Source organism: Helicoverpa armigera, chromosome 25, assembly GCF_030705265.1.
Source record: "Helicoverpa armigera isolate CAAS_96S chromosome 25, ASM3070526v1, whole genome shotgun sequence".
NCBI lineage: Eukaryota > Metazoa > Arthropoda > Insecta > Lepidoptera > Noctuidae > Helicoverpa > Helicoverpa armigera.
This window is the reverse complement of record NC_087144.1, coordinates 8,585,569-8,609,320: the sequence shown is the minus strand read 5'-3', so window position 1 is coordinate 8,609,320 and position 23,752 is coordinate 8,585,569. Positions and strand designations below refer to the sequence as shown.

The 23,752-nt window shown below is 38.3% G+C and overlaps 3 protein-coding genes across 5 annotated transcripts; 1 reads left to right on the top strand and 2 right to left on the bottom strand.

The window, feature by feature from the left end:
- Positions 1–1,236: 1,236 nt before the first annotated feature.
- On the bottom strand, positions 1,237–12,133 carry LOC110379513 (activin receptor type-1). Of its 2 annotated transcripts, XM_064041472.1 has the most exons (12): positions 11,939–12,133; positions 11,202–11,313; positions 10,568–10,588; positions 9,163–9,348; positions 8,601–8,816; positions 8,259–8,359; positions 7,444–7,613; positions 6,721–6,906; positions 6,094–6,240; positions 5,480–5,661; positions 4,788–4,998; positions 1,237–4,361 (listed from the first exon to the last, which is right to left on the bottom strand). In XM_064041472.1, the coding sequence occupies exons 1-12, from the start codon at positions 11,997–11,999 to the stop codon at positions 4,209–4,211; spliced, it is 1,746 nt and encodes a 581-aa protein (XP_063897542.1). In that variant the 5' UTR covers positions 12,000–12,133; the 3' UTR covers positions 1,237–4,208. The 2 variants fall into 2 exon arrangements, with proteins under 2 accessions (XP_063897542.1, XP_063897543.1); XM_064041473.1 differs by lacking the exon at positions 10,568–10,588 and having other exon boundaries at positions 11,939–12,128.
- Positions 12,134–12,498: 365 nt separating this feature from the next.
- Positions 12,499–15,827, top strand: LOC110379517 (uncharacterized). 2 transcript variants are annotated; one of them, XM_021339216.3, is made up of 7 exons: positions 12,499–12,763; positions 12,997–13,121; positions 13,406–13,484; positions 14,108–14,164; positions 14,531–14,730; positions 15,031–15,131; positions 15,302–15,827. In XM_021339216.3, the coding sequence occupies exons 1-7, from the start codon at positions 12,682–12,684 to the stop codon at positions 15,498–15,500; spliced, it is 843 nt and encodes a 280-aa protein (XP_021194891.2). In that variant the 5' UTR covers positions 12,499–12,681; the 3' UTR covers positions 15,501–15,827. The 2 variants fall into 2 exon arrangements, with proteins under 2 accessions (XP_021194891.2, XP_021194892.2); XM_021339217.3 differs by lacking the exon at positions 14,108–14,164.
- A 98-nt stretch (positions 15,828–15,925) lies between these two features.
- On the bottom strand, positions 15,926–22,816 carry LOC110379518 (cilia- and flagella-associated protein 45). The gene is made up of 12 exons (XM_049845878.2): positions 22,643–22,816; positions 22,088–22,280; positions 21,434–21,635; positions 20,880–21,015; positions 20,446–20,581; positions 19,873–20,008; positions 19,323–19,501; positions 18,815–18,964; positions 18,414–18,518; positions 17,989–18,068; positions 17,549–17,645; positions 15,926–16,736 (listed from the first exon to the last, which is right to left on the bottom strand). Exons 1-12 carry the CDS (start codon positions 22,732–22,734, stop codon positions 16,650–16,652), a joined length of 1,593 nt encoding a protein of 530 aa, XP_049701835.1. The 5' UTR covers positions 22,735–22,816; the 3' UTR covers positions 15,926–16,649.
- Positions 22,817–23,752: the final 936 nt, after the last annotated feature.

Sequence of the window (23,752 nt, the reverse complement as noted above, 5' to 3'; positions counted from 1 at the left end):
TGTACATAGGTCTTTACGAATTATACAGTAGATGGGTTATTTTAGATATTCACAAGCTAAACTTTATGTTTTAAAGTACCTAGGTAAGTAGGTATTCCATCTTAGCTGGGAAAATTAGTAGAATGATCTCATTTCCTGACTAGAGAGCTTAATTTCTGCCATGTGCAAACTAAGCCCAACGATATCTGATGACTACCGATGAGTCAGCCATCGGTATGTGTAATGAATGACACTAATCAACAGTGTTGTCTTTTTGTGCCCAAAATAAACATGATGAAAGTACCTTAGGAGTAGTTTAAATATTCCTTTTACTACAAAAGAATGCTTCAGTTTCCGTTCTCCCTGTAATTGCATCGTCTTGGAAGTTCTACAAGTCGTTGTCCGTAAATTGCCATGAACTTGCTCGTTACGTGACCGGCGCGAGCGCGGTGTTGATATTTTAGAACCAGTAGCGCCATCTATGTGCGATCATAGCAAATTAAGTCGACCGGCGGAATAATTCTGGAATCTTAACTGGGAAAAAGGGAACCAAGGAGTCATTCCACAAGATACAGACAGTTCAGTCTAATGCTACTGCTCCACCTGCGTCTTAAAGCGTTAAATTTTGGCATTACGCAGATGTGGCCAACGTTTTAATGTCAATTTATACTAATGGCAATATAAATAGCATTAAACGTTAAGCGATAACTCGGGTGTCGGTTTTTTGGACGCATCAAAGGGTTTTAGTGCGTAGCTTATAGCGCTAAGTGATGTTGGCTACATTAATGCCATCTCATTGCACGCATGCAAGGACGAGTGTAGATACTTTGTTTAAGTTGTAACTGCATTTTACGAGCACGATAATGGAATGGTCAAATGAGAAAGCTTTAGTTTTTAGAATTATTTTGTGTGTCTGAGTTTAATCTCTTTAATGTATGTTAACGCGTTACTTCATGAGGGATTAACTCTTTGCGTAAGTGTAGCCAACACGCATTTTTAATGCTATAAGTAACGTGTAGTTGGCCATTGACATTAACGTTAACGCTAACGCAGGTGGAGCAGGAGCATAAAGAAAATACAATTTCCTGCAGCTTTTTTAAACTTTCAGAAATTCAGGTTGACCGTCTATCTGAGTATGTATGAATGAGGAATCGGAAAATGAATTCCACATGCCAGCGCAATAGCAGTTATTATGAAATAACTGAAGTTATGAATGGTATGTATATGTCTAAGTCTAGGTATAATAAAACGCATCAATAATAGACAAATATGTATTTCTCTTCATAACTGTGACGCGTCGCGTCTATCTATCATAAGGCTTAGTTAACGCTACATATTTACAATAACTGAACACAATATTCGCACAGAACTCTCAACTGGTACAATCTACTTACTTCTGTAAAATAAACTTTTATCTAAATACAAATAAATATCTGTACGTTTTCTGAAATAAATCCTTGAGTTATATTACAGGTTTATTGAACAATTTCAGTAGATTGCAAGAGACAAATTTTATTATTTTTGACTTTATTTATGGCATATTTTAAAAACTGCAATTCTACTGAAATTATACAATTTGAAATAAAAAACTGAAAGTATTAAAGCCATCAATTTTCATATTTTTTGACCAAAACCATGGATAGCTCTAACACTGGATACTTATTGTCTTTTTGAGTATTTCGTAAAGGAACGGAATTAAATGCCTGTTTCTGTAAACCTTAACATACAAACCGCTCAGTTATAAGCATCGAAAGATAAAATGTATGAAGTAAACGTGGCTTTAAGATATCACGGTAAAAGTGGCACTTTTAATTGGACGCACTTTCTCCGCCGTCCGCAGTAAAATCTTATTTTATATGGCAATGTCTAAATCGTCAATTTTACTCTGAAAACGACAGGAATAGAATGTAAAAGCTTGTAATATTGTGTCTACTGTCTATTCACAATCAACTTGTTTCTCTTTTGACATTCATAAGTGCTGTTTTACCAGCACTAATGGCCTAAGTTATTTGAGTTTGAAGAAAAAATATATAGAAGGAAACATAAATTACACCTGCACTTTTTTAATCGTAAAGTAATAATATAATCGTACAGATTCCGCAATGTCTCAGTCACTTGTTAAACCACGCTTGTATTCACAGATGAATCATCCCATACTTATAACTGAGCGGTACAAACTTACAAACTAACTTCATTACAACTACAGTGTACGTCAACGAGTGAGTTATTGTTAACTTTCTTCTCTATCATACAAACAAGAGATTCTTAGAATTTTTCTTTTCATAAAGCTTTCTTTAGCTCGTAAATGTCGTTCAAATACTTTTGAAGTTTAAAATTTTCAACAAAATGCTAATTTTTTAAGTTTAAAAATAATTGTTTCCCTAAAACCACTAGTGTAAAGTTTATTTTCTTGAACAACATTTACAAGTGCAATAATTTTGTTATTTAACCAACAATTTATATAAAGTAGTCACACAATGAACTACAATAACTTATATATAGACAAATGCTAAATAACTCGGTGTTTACAATACATATATGATATGGCAACTCAATTTTGTTAAAGCCATCGTCGGCTCGAAGCGAACTATCGCCGAATTTTGCTAAACTTAGAATAAAATACGATTGACGTATCTTTGCGAGTGTGAAGTTGGCTGTTACGCTGCGCAGTGGACATTCTACGAACTAGTTTATCTACTGCGCAGGTCAACAGCTAACTTCAGACGCGCAAAACTACGTCGGATGTAGTGTAATGTTCTAATACTCCAAACTACAGTCAAATGTAATGTATGTTTGTCGTTTTGTCATGATTTTATGGCTAGAGAAAAACGTAAGTATTTAGAAGTGGCGTTTGGTATATTAGAACATTAGTAAAATCTGTGGATTTTGATATAATTTGTTTACTTAAATTGTGGTTGTAATAACATAACTTTATTATATTCAAATTGATATAAGTATTATAATCTAGACAGGTCTTTTAATATTATAAAACGGATGGAAAATTCAAAATTAAAATAATAAACGAGATTCAGAACAAACATATCAAAGTCCACAGCAATAAAATTAATTATTATGAGTAAAAAAAACTTACAAAATTATAATATTTACAGTATTATTATATATTTTTACATTTACATCTAATTACAAATACTATTCGGCACTTCAAGATTAAGTAACTAATTAGAGACTTGATATTGTATGAGGAATTATTTTATAAAGAGCATTCAAAATTAAGCAAGTTTTAGGTTTTAGGAGTGATTTTAAATTATTGCTATGTCATTAATGCAATTTATTATAAAGAAAAACATCCGAATTAAGGTTATGGTTTATCAACCAGGAGCCCACAGGTGCCGTGAGGAGATTAGTTTCTCACTTTTTGCCGGTCTGTGCATGCCTGAAGCACATTATCAATTACATAATTATAAGTACGTAGGTATATATTCTCATGTAGTTTTGACTTTTGAAAAGTGCTGTTTTTCAGTCTACCTGAATAAACTATTTTTGATTTTGTTTCCCCATATAATATCAAGTCCCTTGTATAAACCACTACGTTTTAGTATTCTATGACTGCCGACGCAGAAGTCTCATTAACTCGATACTATGCTATAAATAATAAGCATTATGTTTACCTTTAAGTAAAGCTATCGTGGACATACGCTTCAACTGTCTGTGTGTTCATTACTTTGAAACTGCTGAATCATATCTGTTGTGGTTTGAACATAAGATAAGACAACAAAATGTTGTTATTTCCAAAGCATAATTCTTGATAACAGAATTAACAAATATAACAATAATCCAAAATTCAATCAAGATTTGACAAGCCGAATGACACTAATCAAAAATTTTATGAAGATTTGTCAAGCCAAAACAGCAAATTAAGTCTAAGAAAATAGTCTTTCCTATCACACAGAGTTTCACCAAACTAATTACCAAGGCTTTGTTGTTCCAGAAAGTTCCTGTTTCACATTTAGGCTGTTTCATAAATTATTAGATTTTTATTATTACACCACATTCTATATTTTGAAATAGGTATCGAGAAGTTAGTTATAACAGCGCGAGCTTGCCTGTCTGTATTTCACGGACATTTTGAAAATGTTTGCACACAATTTCTTACCGTTTACATTTGTGTCACACAAAATAAGAATCTAGTGCAAAGACCATCTTGGCGTTTCATTCTTATTCTGAAACTTTCTGGATTCTTTCTAGAAGTTCCTGAAACATGGCAGGAGTTAGACGGAGACCTCGTTGTCCTCGTTGAGGCGTATGCTGTTGTCGTTGGCGGCGAGCTTGAGCAGCGTCTTCTTGATGCGCAGCGCCGGCAGACGCACCGACGGGTTCTGGTGCCAGCACTCGCGCATCAGTGCTGCCATGCCTACCATCGTCTGTGGGAGAAAAGGAGCATTTAGTTTGTGAGGTTCACGGAAATATAGACAAAATTGTCTTTTTATGGATAATAATATGTTTTAAAGAAAGGCCAATGAAGTCTGTTTATTGCTTGGTAATTATATTGTAAGTCTGAAAGCTACTGCGACTGACTTTCATAGAATAACTAATATGAATTTAAAACTATCGCTAGAGAAAATAATTACCGTACTTTCTTGTTTTTAGCAGACAAAAAAACGGTAGTAAACAATTTGGAGTATGGCCTAATGTTTATATATAACTCTAGAACAGGTTACAATATACCACTTACAGTGATATGCACCATTTGACTTCACCGAAAACCAAACCATTTTCAGCTGTCAAATCGCCGATAGGAGACAATATCACGCATGTTTCTTTTTTTTTTGTTTATCGGTAAAACTCACGGGATGCGGATCATCAGGCGGCTCGGGCCTAGCAGCATCAACACAGACGATCTTCCTCATATCGTCGAAGCTGGGATCAGGTGCAGCGAGCTCGTAGTAGGGCGGGCGGTACTCGGGCGCGGGCGCCACGCGGCGGCAGCACTCCCACAGCACGAGCCCGAGCGCGTAGATGTCGCACTTCAGGAACGACTCGAAGCATTGCGTGTTTATGCTGGGGAGATGGGGTGGTTGATAAGTTATGTGAATACGGGAAGATTATTGATGTAAGAAGAATGTAGGAAGAAAATTTTAATGGGATGTGTAGGAAATACTGGTAATGTTGGTGTTGATAGATATACAGATAAAATTGAGATTAAACAAGTTGTACTTCATAATGAAGGTAACTGAACTTCAATTTTGGTTTAAAATATGACCTGGATAACATTTTAACTTACTTATGGGACCATAGAAAACGTAAAAAAGTTATTTTCAGAGATTTTAAATTGTGATGCACTTATTTACCATTCCCTTATTTACACATGTGATTCCCAGTTTTATTTAAGGTACTGTTACAACAAAAACCTCAACTTGGGTTGAACCCATTGTCCAGCAGTGGACGAATTTAGACTGTGACAACGACGACGATGACCCATCACCCTGTGACCCACTAAATTTAATTTCTAACCCCATTTACCCCATGTTCAGTCCATTACCTCTGGTCCAGCATCTCTGGGCTCATGTACCGCTTGGTGCCCTGCCGCGGGTTGTGCGAGACGCCGGCCGCCACGTGTGCCCGGGTCACGGCCAGCCCCAGGTCTGCTATACACACGTCGCCGTTCACTTTCACTAGGATGTTCTTGCTTTTGATGTCCCGGTGAGCTATGGCCGGCTTGCCCTGGGGATGGTGGAATAGTGATTAGTTTTGGTGGTAAAAAAATGCAGTAGATATGTTAAAATCGGAACAGATTTTTAAGCAACGTAATTCCAAGGAGTGGGGCAACTACATAAACAATCTTTAAAATATAGAAGCATTGTCAATTTTGCTCTTAAAACTGTGAAATAAGTTTATGAGGACATTGCATATTATGTTGTTACAGGAATTGAAACTGAGCTACTTATTACAGCTCTCAATACATACAAGTCCTGCAGATTATTATCTCTAAATCTCATGATCAGTTAGAGAAACAACCTACTAATCCTTATATGGTTCCAATTATATTAATGGTTTCTTGGTGGCACAAGATTTTCTGTGTATAATTAATTCAAATCTTTTCTGTACCAATTGCATTTAATCAATTTTCAAGTATTGTAAGAAACACCCTCATACCTGTGTGCCATGTATCTCAGTGTGCAGATGCAGTAGCCCGTTGACGGCCGACAGACAGATGGCCATCATCTGATTACGTGTTAACGTCGTCCTGTTCAAGTGCTCGTACAGAGAGCCCAGTGGATGGAAGTGGGTGATCAGCCATAACTGTGGAAATAAGGAAGGTTTATAATATAATCTGCATTACTTGGTTATCATTGGACGTGGTGATTAACGCTCAATCCTTCTCTGTGTGAGAGGAGGCTTGTAACTAGCAGTGGGACGATAAAAAAGGCTGATCATGATGATTTGGGTTAACATTTTGTAGTTTATGTTGGGATTAATTTACAGTCGATCCTGATGCAGTTGAGCACTAGTGTTTTACATGGATTGAGTACCTTACTGGTCGCCTTATCTCAAGCATCTTAAGTAACACTGGTTGTCTGCCAGAATTACTAATTATTGAATACAGTTAACAACTGCCATAGATGTTAAAATAACAGGATAGGTGTTTTCTGCAACTCGTTATAACATACGACATGATGAAGGCCGAATCAAAGGTTTTTTTTTTGCTTTTCAGTTTTGTTTTACGACTTTGCTTTTATTATTTAGCAAAAAAGTATATATTGTTGATGAAATTTCACCCACCTGCGTACAACTACCCCGACTGGTCATATCGCTGCCAATATAAGCCAGTATATTATCATGTCTGAGCAGCACGGTGGAGTATATCTCGGTCTCGCGGCGCCAGCTGGCCTCGTCGCGCGAGAAGAAGATCTTCACCGCCACGCTGTCCGCGTACCACGACCCGCGCCACACCTCGCCGTAACGACCCTGGGAGAGAAAGAAATAAAAACTAAATTCTTTATTGTACACCAAGACAATTAAAACACAGAAAGAACAGTATAATTGGCGGTCTTATCGCTAAACAGCGATTCAGCGTCGATATAATCAACTTCTAGAGGTACTACAGAGCTTTCAGAGTAGCAAATTTTCTACTTGGTTTATAAGAGGGGTTCAAAAGGAGACACGTGAAACACGTGCTACTGATTTTTTGTCGTGCGTAAAAAAACACCCTAAGACTCGCCAATATATGTTTACTATGGTTGGTGTGATATCTTTCCGATCGTGTAGACTTCTTTTCCATCGGGCTATGAGAGTGAGAGAATAGTGAATGCACCTATGTCTGCATACATGCTTGAGCATTATAGTCTGCTATGGTTGGTTTAATTCTGTCCGATGTTGTCGAATTGCCGTCCCATCGGGCTTCGAGTGAAGGAACAGTGAGTGCACTATACTGATCTCTTTATATGAGAACAGCCGCCGTAGCCGACAATCGGCTGGATCATAGTTAGTTTACGTAGTACGTACCTTCCCAACACAGTGGCACAGCGAGACCTGCTTGGCGAGGGTCCTCTGCACCATGAGCGGCAAGCCGGAGCCCGAGCCGCTCGTCACCGAGCACTCCAGGTACTCCCGCAGCGTCGAGTCCCCGGCCGCTGTCGCTCGCACTCCTACTCCGGTTTGGGAGCCTTCCATACCTGGTAACAATGGTAATGTGTTATCAATTTAGGAAGATAGGTATTTTATAAATGGGTTAATAAACTAGTGATTACAGTACGGACGCACGGCACGGCACGGATAATGAGCTCTCGGCGGAAGAGTGGGGATCGCTTTGGGCACTGTACACTTTGGCAATAAACCAATAAATCACTTCTGCGCAGGTGAAGGTCAGGGCTCAATAACCTTGCCGATGATTATACAAATGGGTCAAAAAACAAGATTTAGATTATGTGAGCTAAGGAAAATCTCTAGAGATAACTTGCAGAAGGCGAAAACCATGCCAAAATATCTTGCATAAAATTGCAAGATATCTTCATATTGTGGATAGCCACATTGGAATGTTGTATATTGAATAGTTTTATGCTGACATAACTAGAGAGACAATGGGTTCTTCAGTTATAATTATTTAACTGTTTTATTTATACAAAGCTTACAGTAACGAGAAAAAAATATAGAACAATCAAGTACCAAATCGCTGCTGAAATAAGCAGCGATTTTGTACTTAAGAAATATCTACCAGCAGGCATGCTACGGCAGTTTTAATTTTTATACTAAAAAAATACATTGGTTTTTCGACTTTATATCTTGGCTGTGGTTTTGGAAATAAATATAGAAACTCATACCTTCATAGTAGGCACTGGTGACATGTGGACTGTACATATTGGACGAGAAGTAGTTGGAGTCGGCGCCCAACTTGTGCAGCGCCGCGCGAGATACACGTAACCTGTCAAAACAAAGAAAAATTTTACGAAAAACTTGATAACAGAATCCTTTTATTTTATTTTTGTGAAGATTATTAGTAGAAATAGATGAAATTATCGACAGCATGGCAAGCTAGTCAAGGTCGTCGCAGGTCCATGCGGTGAGGGGAGCGTTGGCAGCTGACACGGACGACAGTGGGCTATTACCAAGAGCTTAATTTCTAAAATTTCATTCTGCCTCTTAAAAAAATATTTATTTTCTACCTGTGACTCCTTCGCAGCACAAATATAGCCATGGCGCCGATAGCGCTGACGATGAGCACGGAGGCGGCCACGCTGGCCCACAGCTTCCAGGCGTTGCTGGGCAGCGGCTCGATGGCGGTGTCGGGCAGCGGCGGCAGCTCGGGGAACTTGCCCGCGTTGCACAGGTCGCCCTGGCAGCACGTCACGTTGTGGAAGCCCGCGTGACGCTTGCGGAGGCTGCGGGAGACATGGTGATTAGTTTATTGTGCTATAATGATCATCAGTCTATTGTCGTCCCACTGCTGGGCACAGGCTTCCTCTCGCAAAGAAGGATTGAGCAGTAATAACGAGTTATGATTTGTTTTAAATGCGAAAGAACGAAATATTGCACTTAACTTTACTTATTGCAGTATTTTTTTTTTTTAAATCAATCATAATTATAGCAGTTTTTTGAGTTGTAAAACTTTATGAAAAGAATAGAATGATGATGAGAACAAGGATGACCTTACATTAAATTTTAACATCTCAAATACGGCATAAATAGGCCACTGGTACATTTTCATAAGATCATGGTCAGTCTTACCTCTGCTGCGGCGTATTAGTCCTACAAGTGAACTGGTAGTGCGCGGTCTGCGTGGAGCACCCCCTGGTGTACCGCAGCTCCCCGTCCGAGTCCCGCACCGACGACTTGAAGCAGTACAGCGCCTCGTGGCACACCTCGTGCGGGCCCGAGCCGCACTCCGGCTCCTCGCATTGATGGCACTTATATCTAAAAAAATAATAGTTTAAAAAACTAAGAAAACACGTTAGTCATGTATTGTCATCAGAACTCAGAGCGTGTGCAAAATTTCATCCTAATCGAAGATGGGGAAGTGGGTCAAATTAAGATTCTAAGATTTTCTTACAATGCTAAGCAACGTTCAATAATGTCAAAGTCAATAACGTTATTAAACTAGGCTAGTCTACACTTCAAAAATTACAAAAGGACAGCACCCCCAAAACGCCCCCCTTTCACCACTTCCTAGTGTTATGGCTGGGAAGAAGAAGCAGTGAAGAACAAACTTTAAGTAATTAACACATACACAGCTATGCAATACAAAATCAATCATCATTATCCTGCTCTTTTCCAATTTTTTATTTGTGGTTGGTGTAGCATGTTTCCTTCAGCCATACTCTTCTGTCTGCCGTCATCTCACAAGTAACGTTCTTTCTAGCCATGTCGACTTTTACACAATCTATCCATCATTTCCTTGGTTGTCCCCTTCCACTATATCCATCCACATTCATGGAAGCAATAACTCAAAGCAAAGTGGATAATTTTTGAATAAATACTGTTTTTATTTTAACTGTGGTCACTCACTTCTGTGACATGTTATATCAGTTATATGCTAGAAGATATAGCTTCTATAGTTTATTGTACACTGGCTGGTAAATGATTGCTAAACACATTTATATTATATTTATGATGTTAGGAAATGTGTATAATTGTATGAATATGATGGCATATCATTATGTGTTTTATAAAGAAGATAATGATGAATAAAAGAAATAAAAGCATTACACTGCATAAATGAGAGCTGGACATTCTTACTGGAACAATAAACAATCATTATTTTCATAATGATTTATGTCCAGTTTCTATAAACAAGAAAAAATTGTTTTACTTATTGATGTGTAAGCTATGAGATTTATGTCAAAAATGTACCATTGACAAATAAAACAAATGGTTTCTTTTCATAGGAGACAGGCCTGAATGTAATGTTATCCTAAAATAGTGTAGTAGTCATCTACTCTATTAAGAATACTGCAAAATCAACACAATAATATTCCAATCATAAAACACAACAGACACACTCGTACTGATAATGCGCAGATAAATCATCTGGACCGCCCCGATAAGGCCCATTCATGCTGTGAATCACACTATATGCCTGATAATATTATCTACATGCTTTATGAATGGGCCAGACATAGCATTTGAATATTACCTTTTTTGAAACTTCTTCCTCCTTTCGTAAGCGGTGCAAATTGAAAGAGTATTTATTAAAAATAGTTTAGATATCATTTTTATACAAAACTGCAGATTTTAATAATTTGTCCGTTGTTTTGGAATTAGGGATTGAAAATTGTCATAATTTATATGAAGCTTATATCAAGATTCTATTTCCAATCTAAAAACAGCAGATAGTTTGATTGGATATTGAAATCCACAGTTAATAATAATTCCTACAAGGATGTGTTTAATATATTCATAGGATAAGTGAGACAGATTATGTATGAGAATCTAAATATAATTAAAGGTCAGCCACAATTTGCTCAGATATTTGTTTCTTTTGAATTAATTTAATTAAAATTCATTAGAGTATAGTTTTACATACACTAATTTGTTACATAAATGTCACATATTTTTGTAAAAATAGATGTGAAGAGATTGCAATGGAATTTTTTGGGACTGTTACATTCTAAATTTGATACAAGAGTAAACTAAGACTAGGTCATTGCTAAATTCATTTTAATATTTTGTCCTACTCAAGTCTTTTAAACCCACTATAGTTCAACCTTAAAATACATTAATTTCAGGCTAATATTTATGATATGAATGTTAAAACATAACAAATGTACCTGGGTTGCTGTACCATCATCTTTTGTATGGAGATAGGGTCATCCAGTAGCTGATTGTCAGGCCCCTGAGTGCTGCCCGACACTCCATCCTCTTCCAAACCGGGTAGACCCGCTGAAATGGAGTAACAATGTTAGAATGTTTGATAAATAAGTATGTTGGACTTAAAGACTGATCATATTGGTGAGCCTGTGGTGTTTTGTGGGAGAAAGAGGATACAAAAATAAAAAAAATTAAGAAAATATATCATCCTAAAGGAATTATAACAAGAACATGTAAAATATTGTATTAAGAAGCAGTGAACTGTGTAAGGGATGCAAGGATATGTTTACAAATAGTGTTATGTTTATCTGCAGTGGAAATGTCTTGTATTACAATTTGCACTAAGTTTAAACCCTCGTATGATGAAGGAACTCTTTGTAGCATTGATGCTCCAGTTTTATAAGTTCATTTAGCCCTTCCATCATCCTAAATAGACAACTCAGTAAACTATAACCCGTTTCCACTATCCAAGCTCATGTCACAAAGGATAAAACGCCTAATATCGAAGGATGTTACAAATAAAACAGATCCAAAGCCACATTTGTGATTCCTGTTGAAAAACAATAATAGAAAAACTGGAATACGGAAGCCACTATGAAATTCACTTTTTGAGAAGTCTATGCAATTCTGTATTTTTATGAATCACATGTCACACTTAGGCACATAATTGGTCACACAAATAAATGGAAAAACTTACCGTAACAAGCATTTATCAATAGAAATGTGAACAAATATCGTAAAATGACAACGTCCGCCATTCTTCATTCATCATAACAATGCACTACTGAGGTCATGCTACAAACTTATATGTGAACAAGTGGAAATAAGTATTGTAAGGTAACAATATCTTTAATACTTAAAAATATTATATAATTATTATCTCCTGTTTTTAATACTCTTTATAACTTTTTAAATCTCTTTACATTAAATAATATTAAAATGTCGAGACTCTCACTTCCTATACAGCAAGCTGATTTCCGGTTACCTTGAACTAAATTTTGTTTCTGAACGCGCATGGTGTCCCAAGAAAGATTTAGGTTTCCGAACGAAAAAAACGTTCGGATACGTGCCTAAAATTGCAAATGCATTACGTGTGGTCTGTATACAAAATTAAGTTCTACATAAAAGTATGTTCGAAAAATAGATTTTGATTTTTTATAATTACTGTTTAAAATTATTCTTAAAAGGGAAGAAACGAAAGGAGTTTGGAAGGGCAATGATGAGATGAGATGGAATAATAGGGAATGTGTATCCGAACGGTTGATTTAAAAATGGCCGTTTCTGTTTTGTTTTGTTACGATTTCACGTTTGAATATTCTTTTAAGTTTTTATTTTAAAATAAGTAGTTCAGTTTTATTATAACACGCCCAATACAATATTAAAGTTCTGTGAAATCATTTCAACCATTACAATAGTTGTAGAAGCACTTGATTATCAAAAATGCCGAGAACGAAACGGCCCGGAAGAAAGCAGGAAAAGACGGCAGAATACGATGATGAGTTGAAAAAGCTAAATAAATTTGGTACGTACTCATTCAATTTACCTAATTAAATCAATCAACTTCTCAAAAATCAAGCTTAAAATCTTTTGTTTACAAAAGTGGTATGTTAGGTAGAGGTTTACTTCTATACCTCCTACAAAAGTTTTACCAATCCATCGTTCTTCATAAAAACAACGAACTTTTATAAAACTTTACACCTCATTTCTCTGTGTTAAAGAGTGTTTAACTTTAGAACTTGAATTACTGTTTTTCAGTGACTGATCAAAAAAATAAAATAGACTCCCGTGCTCATATGGAAATTCGGAACTTGGAGCTCGCGTACAAGATACTGCTCGGATCTATCAGCAATACTTACTTGCAAAAGACTGTCGGAGAACTGGTAAGGACCATCCTACTCATATTATTAACATGCAACTTTATAGAAATATAGCTTAAACATCAGAATAACATTAAGCTTCTTATCATCTGGGTTTGCAAAATAATTCCCACAGGAAGTGAGTGAATCTGCAGGTAGCTAGCAAGACAAAGAAACAATTTCATAATTTCTAGATAATTTAAAAAGTTAAATAGAAATATACACAATTATCTCAAAATAATATTACAAATAGGCGAGTAGATTGTAACATCAGCACTATATTTTCTATTGGTGACTGTTATTTCCAGAAAACAGAGCTACATCTCAAAGAAGTCACAAATTCAAGAAGAACTCGTCACTCCAGCCGTTCAGCATCTCATGATGACGGTAATGTAACCCTTACCATATATATACATATATTGTACATATATACGTATATTGTCTTCTATAACATCATGGGGTATTTAATCATCACTACTGTCTCTCACCATGTGCTGTCTTTTTGTGGTAGATTTAATATAGTCTGTAGCATTAATTCATTGTAAAATATAATTACTAGTGGTAAATTAAGTAAAATTGTAGTGCAATAATACAGTAACTTCTGTAGATACTAGCAAACAATACATAAACATGTTTAGAACAGCATACACAAAATAATAATTTCGTAACAGGTGAGTTCCTAATCATAATTTGTCTCTCAAAGGCATACTCTGATATAACACATATTTTTTTCTTTTTGTTTACTCACTTCAGCATAATTTCAAAGTTGGCATAATGCCATAACTTGGTAAAATTCGTTGTTCTAGAAACTCATAATTGAAACATTTAAATGCCCTCCTTTTCATTACATATTTATTTCTCAGCATATGCACATCACTTAAAAGTTTAAACAATACTATTTCACTCAAAACTTCAACACTTACAAATATTCTGAACACCCATCATCGGTCTGTAGCCATGTACTAACTCCTCTACCATGTTTCCACTAACGGGGCGCTTCCTTGGGCCAGGCTATCTCACGGAGAACTCGTCGCAGGGCTCCGGCGGCGGCGGGAAGAGGCAGATTGGTGAGTACATGCTTTACACTGCTGATTGTAACTCTTGTATTCCACTATGACAGTGCTTTTTTTAAGCTAAGGGTCTAATTCTGCGTACTTTAATTAAATTTGGCTGCTGTTGTTCACTTGGTATGCAAAACTTAGCAGTATTAGATCTGGTTTTCGCATTTCATTAACTTGTAGGTAATTCTATCTTTTTCTTACATCATTATCATTTTTTTTCCTATTAATCATCAAGTAGTTGGACAACATCAGGATATTTTATTTTTGTTTTTTCATTAATAACCAGAAAATGGGAATTTCCCATTTCGTAATGTACTGGGAAACAGTACATAATCACATCACACTATAACCTTATAAATTTAACACCAACAGTGCCCCCGTCAGTGGGTCGGCCTACAACGGCCAGTCGTCCGACGACAGCGAGCCGCCGGTCCCGCTCAGCCGACGCGTCGTGCCGCAAGCTGCCGCCGCCCACCGCCAGCAAGACCCAGCGGCGCCGCTCGCGATCCGTCTACCGCACCCCCGCGTACAACAAGAACTGCGCTGTCAACTATCCTGCTATCACGCCTAAGGTGAGACGAGTAGACGAAGACCTCAGATATAGTTATGTATCGCCAAATTCAATGGTGCTCTCAACTACTGAGAACGTATTCAACGTATTACATATTACCCAGCCCATTGGCCCAGCCACGGAGGCAGGAAACAGCGGAGATGCCGTAAGGCAGGTAGATCAGGGCGTAGCCGGTAACGTTAGTCGTTCCTCGAGCCCGGCGTTACCTTCTTTCTACTTTCTCTGCTCGAAATTTGCGCGTAGTTATCTGCAGAAGAGTAAATGATTATTATTTATTTCCTAACGAAATGTTTGTTTCCAGGTGACTCCACAAACGCCACTGACAGTGCTGCGTCAGCCGCGGCAGGGCGAGATGGTGGTCTCCATGTCCGGCTCGCCGGTTATGGTGCCTTCCTGTTACACGTAAGTGCCGTTTTATTTAAGTTTCAAGCCTTTTATGCCAGCTCTTCTAAACCAGCTGCTGCCGGCTAAAATTAACAACTAAGAATGTTCAGAGAAAGTATCACTGACTGAAAACTTGACTGACGTCATACATGCACGCAAGGTTAGTAATCTAAATTCCTTCATTACAGAATGAAACCAGACGAGATGGCGAACTGCAACATCTTACTCCAAGACGGCACCATGCTGTCACTCCAGCCCAAACAGCTGCGCCAGTCGCAGGCATTCATTCCCTTCTCTCTCATGGACTCCAATGTGCTCTCACAGCTCAAGACGCTCAAAGATAACCTCGACAAAGTCGTCAAACTAGGAGAAAAAGCCATGAAGTGACGCTAGTAACATTATCTAATTTGCTGGGAAAAATTCCAGCTATTGGGAATTTTTTCCCAAAAACATTTCCAGCATATGGGAAATTCCCATTTGGTAGAAATTACTGGTTTGTTGTATTCTAAAGTGGATTTTAAACTGTTTACCAGTATTGACTAGTGTAATCCAGTGACTGGGAAATTTCCCATTGCTTGGTAACTTATAGGTAATATTAGTTTTATGAGTGTGAATGTTTTATTGTTTATGAATTAATTCTTAATGTTATGGCTGACTTGTGTATAATTGTGTACCTTTTTATTGATAGTTATAGTATTAAAATCTTGACTTTTACATTACATTTATTTAAATTCGACGTTTATAGTTGCACTTTATAATAATAAAAAAGTAGGAATAAATAACTCAATTTAATATCATTTTAATCACACCACACAAATTATTATATCTTTGTTTCCAAAGTATTTCCACAAATAAGATTTTATCAAACCACTAACCTAAGCTTACAACTGGTGAACACATTAGTTACTTTAAAATAAATCATGATTGATATAAAATATATTCTAAAGGGCTTATTACACTTGACTAAATTCAGTCGTCTAAATGATTCAGTCACTAAATTCAGTCAAATGTAATCGCATTTAGGAAGGTAGGTTTCATTAAATCATTTAGAAACCTAATTAGACAAACCTATTTAGACGACTGAATTTAGTCAAATGTAATAAGCCCTTTAGCTTTTTGGAAACCGTGCACCTAGCTTTGTATAACAGAAAAAAAAACTTTTTGAAAATAGTAGAACAAAAACTAGTTTTCTTTTCAATTAAATCAATACCCTGCTCAAATTCTGTAAAGAAAATGCTATAGTTTTACGAGCGGCACATAGTATAGGTACTGTTTTCATATGGCACTCGATGAATATTTTACATTTTCAATACGCATGTAAGCAGGAAATTTCATATACATATGTTACGCTTTTTAAAACCTGTCACATCTCACAAGAAAAAAAATAATGAAAAAGTTTGATTTCTCAGGTGCGTGAAACAATTGTCTCACGATTTGGGGGAAACTTGACACAAAACCCCCGCAAAATCTCAATCTTAATCCAGAATAAGTTTAAAAAATACATTCATCACACACATTGACCTACATGACCCTACGTTACTGGTTATACCCGTGCTTGGTGAGTGTCTGTTCCACTTCCTTCACATACTTCTCCGCTACCTTCTGGGTCCTCATCTCGGCCACCTAAGAAGATTTGAAAGCAAACGATTACAATTCATTTGAATGGATTTTATGAGAGGCAAATTATAGGCCGAAGAGAGAAGAATAAGTGTCATGTACAAAATGGCAGTGGGCCGAGTATGTAACCCTGTGGGACACCGCACTAGGTAAGGCAGTTGTCCCACCAACGACGAGAAAACGACTAACTATCGGCTATTTCCTCGCTCAAGAAACGTACAATAGATATACTTTCCAAGTGAACAAAAGAGATGCATATACAAATAGTTGATCGCTGACTGTTCACACTGCCGGCGAGCACTCGCTTCACTAGTTTGTCGCTGAGCGACAAAAGCTATGAAAGGTAACACTCGCTCGGCGACACTCGCCAAGCGATTAGAACTCACGCCGAGTGAGCAACCAATGGTCATTTCTCTACAGTGCGTATCTAGCGAGCGAGTGATGCGAGTAATCGCCCGCCTCTCGTACACTCGCTTATAGCCGAGCTACACAAATATCGGAACTACGCGCTCGCTCCCCGCGTCTTGCTAACTCGTTTCTAGTTCTAGCTCTACTCGTTACTCGTTAATCGTTAAACGTTGCCGGTGAGACAAGTGCCTTTAAGGCACTCACTAGGCGACAAACTAGTGAAGCGAGTGCTCGCCGGCAGTGTGAACAGTCAGCGATCAACTATTTGTATATGCATCTCTTTTGTTCACTTGGAAAGTATATCTATTGTACGTTTCTTGAGCGAGGAAATAGCCGACAGTTAGTCGTTTTCTCGTCGTTGGTGGGACAACTGCCTAAGTTCGTTGTGTCTTGCTAATGGAGTATATTACCTTCTCCTTGATGACAGCTTTCTCGTATTTCTCCTGTTGTTCCTGCTCCATGCGCAGTGCTACGCCTTCGTTGTGGATCTTCTCGCGGAGATCAGCTCTGAAGAAGTCAAAGGCATAAGTCAACTCAATTGACAAATTATAGAAGTAAAAATTTTTGTGTAGGTACTGCGTATAAGAAAATACATTGTAGTCCCGACTTCCATAAATATCTTTTGCCAGCGGCTTCCCCCGAGTAATTCCCGATGAAACTAATTAGTGTATCTGAAAATTAGTAGCCTTCTTCAATAAAACTCTGAAACATTTTTGAAATGATGATGAGTAGTCGTTCCTGAGATTAACCTGTTCAAGCTAATTCTTCTGCTTTAACACCATCTACCGGCCACAACCTTCTAACCTCAACAAAACCTGGAAGGCCTCAACTAAAGCAGTTCTTCACATACCTGGCGCGTTCCTTGTCATTGATCTGCTTCATGATAGCCTGACGATGTTGCTCGATGCGTGCCTTTCGTTTGTCGTCCAACTAAAAGCACAAACAATGATGTTAAAGAACTTTTTTCGTGTCAAAGGTTCTGGAAGTTGAATTGAATTCATGAAACATGACCATAGCCTATTTATCAAGTGCCTCGATGATCAGCATAAAATATCCGGCTCTCTTTCTTGGTAGGTTTAGTACAGACAATATGTAGATCAATTCAGTGTTAGATCCAGTTGAAAGTTTGCGTCAGGCGGCAGCTATCTTGCAATAATGCTGAACTTGACCTATTTGGCACATGTCTATAATTTTATGTACTTTTCCCCCCTTATTTCATGTGTTTTCCGAATTACTGTATTCTACCTTTATTTAAAATAGTAAAAGTAGTGTTACCTCCTTCTCCTTGCGTATGTACTCCTCGTTCTGTCTTGCCGCGTTGTTGAAGCTCTGCTCGTCCTTCGCGATCTCGCGAGCTATCAGACGATGGATGTCGTTGATCTGGAACAAAACGATCATCCTCACATCATTGTTAACTTCTTTTAGTTATCATCATTTGGCTGTTAAATTAGTATAAAAAAAATTGGTAGGTATTCTGTGTCTCGAAAATCTGATGTTGTAAGTTTAACGTCTACCCGCAACGTAGCCGAACGTATGTAGCCGATAATTTTGATTTAGTTTTATTTTTAGATGCGAGGACAACGCCCAATAAGACCATAAGACCCCAACATAGTTGCCAGATTATAAAGTTCCTGCTACTCTCTCTTAAACTCTCTCTCTTCTTATCTCCGTCGTACCTGCTGCACCCTGGCCTCGTGCAGCTGCTTCATCTCGCGGTTGCGCTTGATGGCGGCGTCTCGCTCGCGGCGCCGGTACTCGCGCTCCACGTCCTCCTGGATCTTCAGGTTGCGGATGCGTTCTAGTTCCTCTTTCAGCTCTTGTTCAGCCTGGGTAACAGAGTACAATATCATTTGTCATTCTTGGGACAGGCCAATATCGCGTTTAAGAAACTTTCACAAAGCAGCCCGGAATCTGGAAGTTGGCGGTTACACCCCCATGCCTGGGTGGGCACGTAAAGCCGATGTCACCAAATGCTACTCAGTACCAGTCGTTGTTACAATTCCACGTCAGAGGCCGTCAGACGTATTTGAGAAAACTCTGTCGCCAGGGCTTGCTGCGTCATTAAATCTGCAGCGCACTCAATGAGATGAAGAAGCTAGGTATATTTTTATGAACAGTATTGCTACTATCTACTGAAGCGACGAAAATGCAATACTGAATCATAATGTACATGTGAAACATTACCTTCTGAGCCTTAGAGATGTGATCGATCCCCTTCTGTTTAGCAGCCTTAACTGCCTCCGCCTCCTCTCTGTTCTTGCTCTCTCTCTCCTGCTTCTGTCGGAGGAAGTTGGCGATGCGGAGGTCCATGATGCGCTCCTCCTCGTTTTGTAGCTGTTTGTAGTACAGGAGCTCCGCGTTACCTTATTTCAATAAGAAGATATGAATTGATTGTGTTAATTTTAACAGTCAAAGTGTTTTAATATGTATTTAGCACTTGAATATTTATTTTGCGGAGTGTTGCGGATGCTTCTTTAAATAAACACCCTATCATCATCGTCATCATCATCTTTCGGGCCTTTTCCTAACTATGTTTGTGTCGGCTTCCAGTGTCACCAGATGCAGTTTAGTACCAATGTTTTCCATGGAGCTACTCCCAATCTAACCTCTTCAAGCCAGTTTCCTGGCCAACCCGAAACCTATTATTGTGGCCTGCATAATTTCATATAAACTGAAATATCACCATCATTTTCTTTTTTTTTGATTGTAGACTATCATTATATTGTCCACATACCCTGATCCAGCATCTCCTTAAGCTTGTGCTGTCTCTGGTGTTTCTCCTTGAGTTTCTGCGCCTCGTCGATCTGCATGGCGATGTTGGCCTGGTTTACGCGGATACTCTCTTCCTCTATGCGCTCTGCTTCCATTATCTGTTGGAAGAATGTGCTTTATATGGACAGTACATAAATGTTTGAAGGAGCTTAAAAAATAGTGTCTGAATTAACAACAGAAGAAGTCCGTCAGTGGTTATTAAGTCAGCAGTTTCGCAGAGAAGGTAGACTAGGGGTTATTAAGTCAGCAGTTTCGCGGAGCAGCTAGTTTAGGATCGCAAATATACCTACCCCTTCCAGAGCTGCTACATAAAGTGGGCAATCAGTAGACGAGATATCAATGGTACCTATGTATAGTACCAAAATTAAAAAAATAACCAGTAATTCCGTAATAAGCTCATGTACAAAGAATGTGTGGACCTACAGGAACAGGAACTGCTTTTTTTTACTTTTCGCAATTATTTGACGGTTTCAAGGGATCCCGCAAAATTTTAAGATCCAATGCATGCCACCTGAAGGTAGGAATCTACAGGTACCTTGGCAGTCTCATGCGCCTGTATCTGCTCCTTGAGCGCGGCGAGGTTCTGCAGGCGCAGGCGCTGGCGCCGCTCCTCCTCCTCCTCGCCGCGAGTCACCGCGCGGGTGCGGTTCTCCTCCATTATGGCGTCCAGTCTGATGGGATCGTAGGAGGGAGGTTTTAATGCGTGACACAGAAATAAAAAAGTGTGTAGGTAAAATGTGTGTGTTTAAATACGAAGATGCTGACAAAGTCCTATATTTTTTTCGTGTTGTTATAAATCTGCGAAAACTAGAAAAAAAGCAAGTTTACATTTGCAAGCTAAATAGAAATGAAAACTATCGTTATGTCCCGAAAAACTCATGAGCAAGGCATTCATTTACCCTCGTAAACAGAACATCACATAAGACCCTGAAAAGCCTAATTAACTTTAGTAGAAATATCTATTCAAACCTCCTCTGCTCCTCATCGAGTTCCTTCTTGATGAGCTCCTTCTCCGTGATCTGCGCGTCTCTGATGGCGTGGCACTTGGATGCCAGGATGATGCGGTTGCACAGCCGCGGACCCTGCATGTCGTCCGCGCGGAGCACTGGTGAGGAAACAAGACAGCATTTATATGACACATTGACTTCAAGAACTTCGATACTACTCTGGAAATTAGGCGTCCTTCATCAGGTTGGACAAAATAACTCAATCATCATCATCATCAACATCATCATCAGCCTATCGCAGTCCACTGCTGGACTAATTAAATTACTCAATATTTTTTTCAATTTTGCGTGGAGTGCAGATGACTACGAACGAAAAAAGGAGAGAAAGCTGTTGATGGCAACAGGTAGATGTGAACAGCATATTGTCATCTATCGTGAAAAGGATGGGTCTATTCCACATTAGTTGCATAGTTTAGGTTAACTAGAAGTTGACCTAATTATGCTGATGCTGCCTACATTATGCTGATGATCAGGTACAGAAATCTTGTCGTCTTTCTGTCTCCTTCTTTTACTTACTCTCAGCCCTCGACAGAGTATGCGCGGCCTGGTCGGGTCCCTCAAGCTCAGGGTCGGCAGTGCCAGTGGCAGTCTCAGCTCCTGGCTGCGGCTTGAGGTTCTTCTTGAGCTGCTGCTTCCTGGCTTCGGAAGCTTTGGCAGCCTTCTGTATGGCCGTCTCTTGGGCGTGCATGGCTGCTAGCTGCTCTTCTTGGGAGACTATCTAGAAGGGAGGGAGATATGCCCAGATTGTAGAGAAGCAAATGGGCAGGTGGTGATCAATGAATTATACGTGTTCGGAGGGTACTTGTAATTTGTATAAAGCGAGATTATTTTTGCAACAATATTTATTAGTCAAGTGGGACAATAGCATCGAGCGTTGTCGTTTGTAAGCGAGAGTTGCATTCCATAGAAAAAATATTTTACATTGCGTTAAAATAGGTACTTAGTATATCTAAAGGACGGATTTTGAGTGATATATACTTACCAAAATTCAGAATTTTTACCATCATTGAGCTTTTCTGAATAGCATAAGAAAGAAGTAGACCGTTCCTCACTCAAGTACAATCAATGAACTTCCAAGTTCATTTTAGGCAAAATGAAGTTTCAAAATCCTATAAGTCCCCATATCTTTACCATATTTTCCTTCAGCTTCTACCACGAAAGAAACCTCACCTTGGCCTGTTTCTTCAGCCTATCAAACTCCGACTTGTGCATGATCGCGGGGTAGTAGTTGGGCCTTCTCTTGGGGATGAGCAGTTTCCTGAAGCTGCCTGTCTGCGGGATCATCACCGTCTCCTTTGGTTCTGGCTCGCATTTGTGAATTGGTTTCTTGGTGATGGGAAACTTGAGGCGGCATTGCGATGGTCTGGGGACGAATGGTGGTTGGTTTGGTTATGGTGGTGGTGATTTTAATGTGGGCCAGTTCTAGCGAAGTTTAGGATACCAAAATCTATAGAACTAATATACCTAATAAAGAGGATTTTTGTTTGTTTGTTCGAAACTACCCTAAAGTCTCCGAAACAACAGAACCGATTTGAAAAATTATTCCACCGTTGGGAAGCTACACTATTTCCGAGTAGTATAGGCTATATGGCTATGTTACATCGGGGTATCTACGGAAAGAAGTTACCCCCGAGCGCGGATGGAAATGCGGGAATACGGTTAGTGGGTAATTCCATGTCACCTAGGATATATTAGCCTCAGGAGCATAGCAACTGACTACTTTACCTATGTAACTGGTAGCAGCCCGGCTCGTCACCAAAATGCAAGGTGTGGTATGGTATGCCCTCATGAGGGTTCTTGTTGATAACTTTCGGCATTGTAAAACTTGTAGAAAATTAAATAAACACGTAAATTAAAATGTCGTGCGAATTCTGCACGTATATCGTTGCTGTTGCTAGGTAACTGTTGATTGTTTATTTGTAGCTATGAGTGGTTTGCTTAAGGAATATTTAACCTTTTTGGTTGAAATATTTATGATAAATTATTTGATTGTTTAAAATGACTGCTTTCAACACGTTCAATTTTATAATAATGTAGGTACCTACGTGAAACGGTAAATGCCTCATTTTTTTAAAACCCCGCGATATAAATATGGCACAAAAATATTTAGCGACATCTATGATCTTTAACTAGGAACTAGTAAGTTTTTCGTTGCTAGGCAACGGATTTTTTCTTTACATTGATAAAGGCTTTATAAATTTTTTTTGAAGCGGAGTTGCCTGTACGTGAGCGTAATCTCAGTAAATAATATTTTTCGCTTATAATTCCATGCAAGCATAAAAATATTTCGTAAAGCCACTTTGTAATTTATGAATTATCCCTGCACATTAAAATTTCATCTTTACAAACTGCGTTGAACCGCTGATGATTGATAAATGCAAATGCAAAAACAAAACGAATACCAATGTCAGTCATCACTGTCAGAAAAAGGGTACCCAGCTTACAATATTTTCCCATAACCAAAGTAAATAAACATTAAACTGAAGTACTCTTAAAACCTTGCCCTTATTTATTTATTCTTTTAAAATACATACCAAGACATAACCAATAAGGTAAAACTTTGACTTAACGTTTGAGTTTGAAAATAAAATTTATGAGTGAAGGTACATCTTGAATTCTGATGTTCTTTGATCAGTTTTTGGACATACATATGTGAGGTTTAGAACGCTCATTTGCGAGGATGAGAATCAAAGTAGTATTTTAGTCACACATATACAGAAATAATACTACTCGTTTTATATTTTTCACAGTAGTAGGGGTAAACTTTAGTTTCAACTGGCAACATTGCTTGACAGATGACCGATGGATGTCTGTCAGTCAGTGAATGTTAATTCC

What these genes read in the sequence shown, in the direction of transcription:
- LOC110379518 (XM_049845878.2), bottom strand. Translation starts at nt 22,734, where the DNA reads ATGCCGAAAGTTATCAACAAGAACCCTCATGAGGGCATACCATACCAC. An exon ending in AGGCGCATGAGACTGCCAAG is followed by an intron (nt 20,009 to 20,445) that starts GTACCTGTAGAT and finishes TTCTTCCAACAG; the next exon opens with ATAATGGAAGCAGAGCGCAT. An exon ending in AAGCTGTCATCAAGGAGAAG is followed by an intron (nt 16,737 to 17,548) that starts GTAATATACTCC and finishes AAATCTTCTTAG; the next exon opens with GTGGCCGAGATGAGGACCCA.
- LOC110379517 (XM_021339216.3), top strand. Translation starts at nt 12,682, where the DNA reads ATGCCGAGAACGAAACGGCCCGGAAGAAAGCAGGAAAAGACGGCAGAA. An exon ending in CGGCGGGAAGAGGCAGATTG is followed by an intron (nt 14,165 to 14,530) that starts GTGAGTACATGC and finishes TAACACCAACAG; the next exon opens with TGCCCCCGTCAGTGGGTCGG. An exon ending in ATGGTGCCTTCCTGTTACAC is followed by an intron (nt 15,132 to 15,301) that starts GTAAGTGCCGTT and finishes CCTTCATTACAG; the next exon opens with AATGAAACCAGACGAGATGG.
- LOC110379513 (XM_064041472.1), bottom strand. Translation starts at nt 11,999, where the DNA reads ATGGCGGACGTTGTCATTTTACGATATTTGTTCACATTTCTATTGATA. An exon ending in ATTGATAAATGCTTGTTACG is followed by an intron (nt 11,314 to 11,938) that starts GTAAGTTTTTCC and finishes ACTCCATTTCAG; the next exon opens with CGGGTCTACCCGGTTTGGAA. An exon ending in AGGAAGAAGTTTCAAAAAAG is followed by an intron (nt 9,349 to 10,567) that starts GTAATATTCAAA and finishes TTATTTTTTTAG; the next exon opens with ATATAAGTGCCATCAATGCG.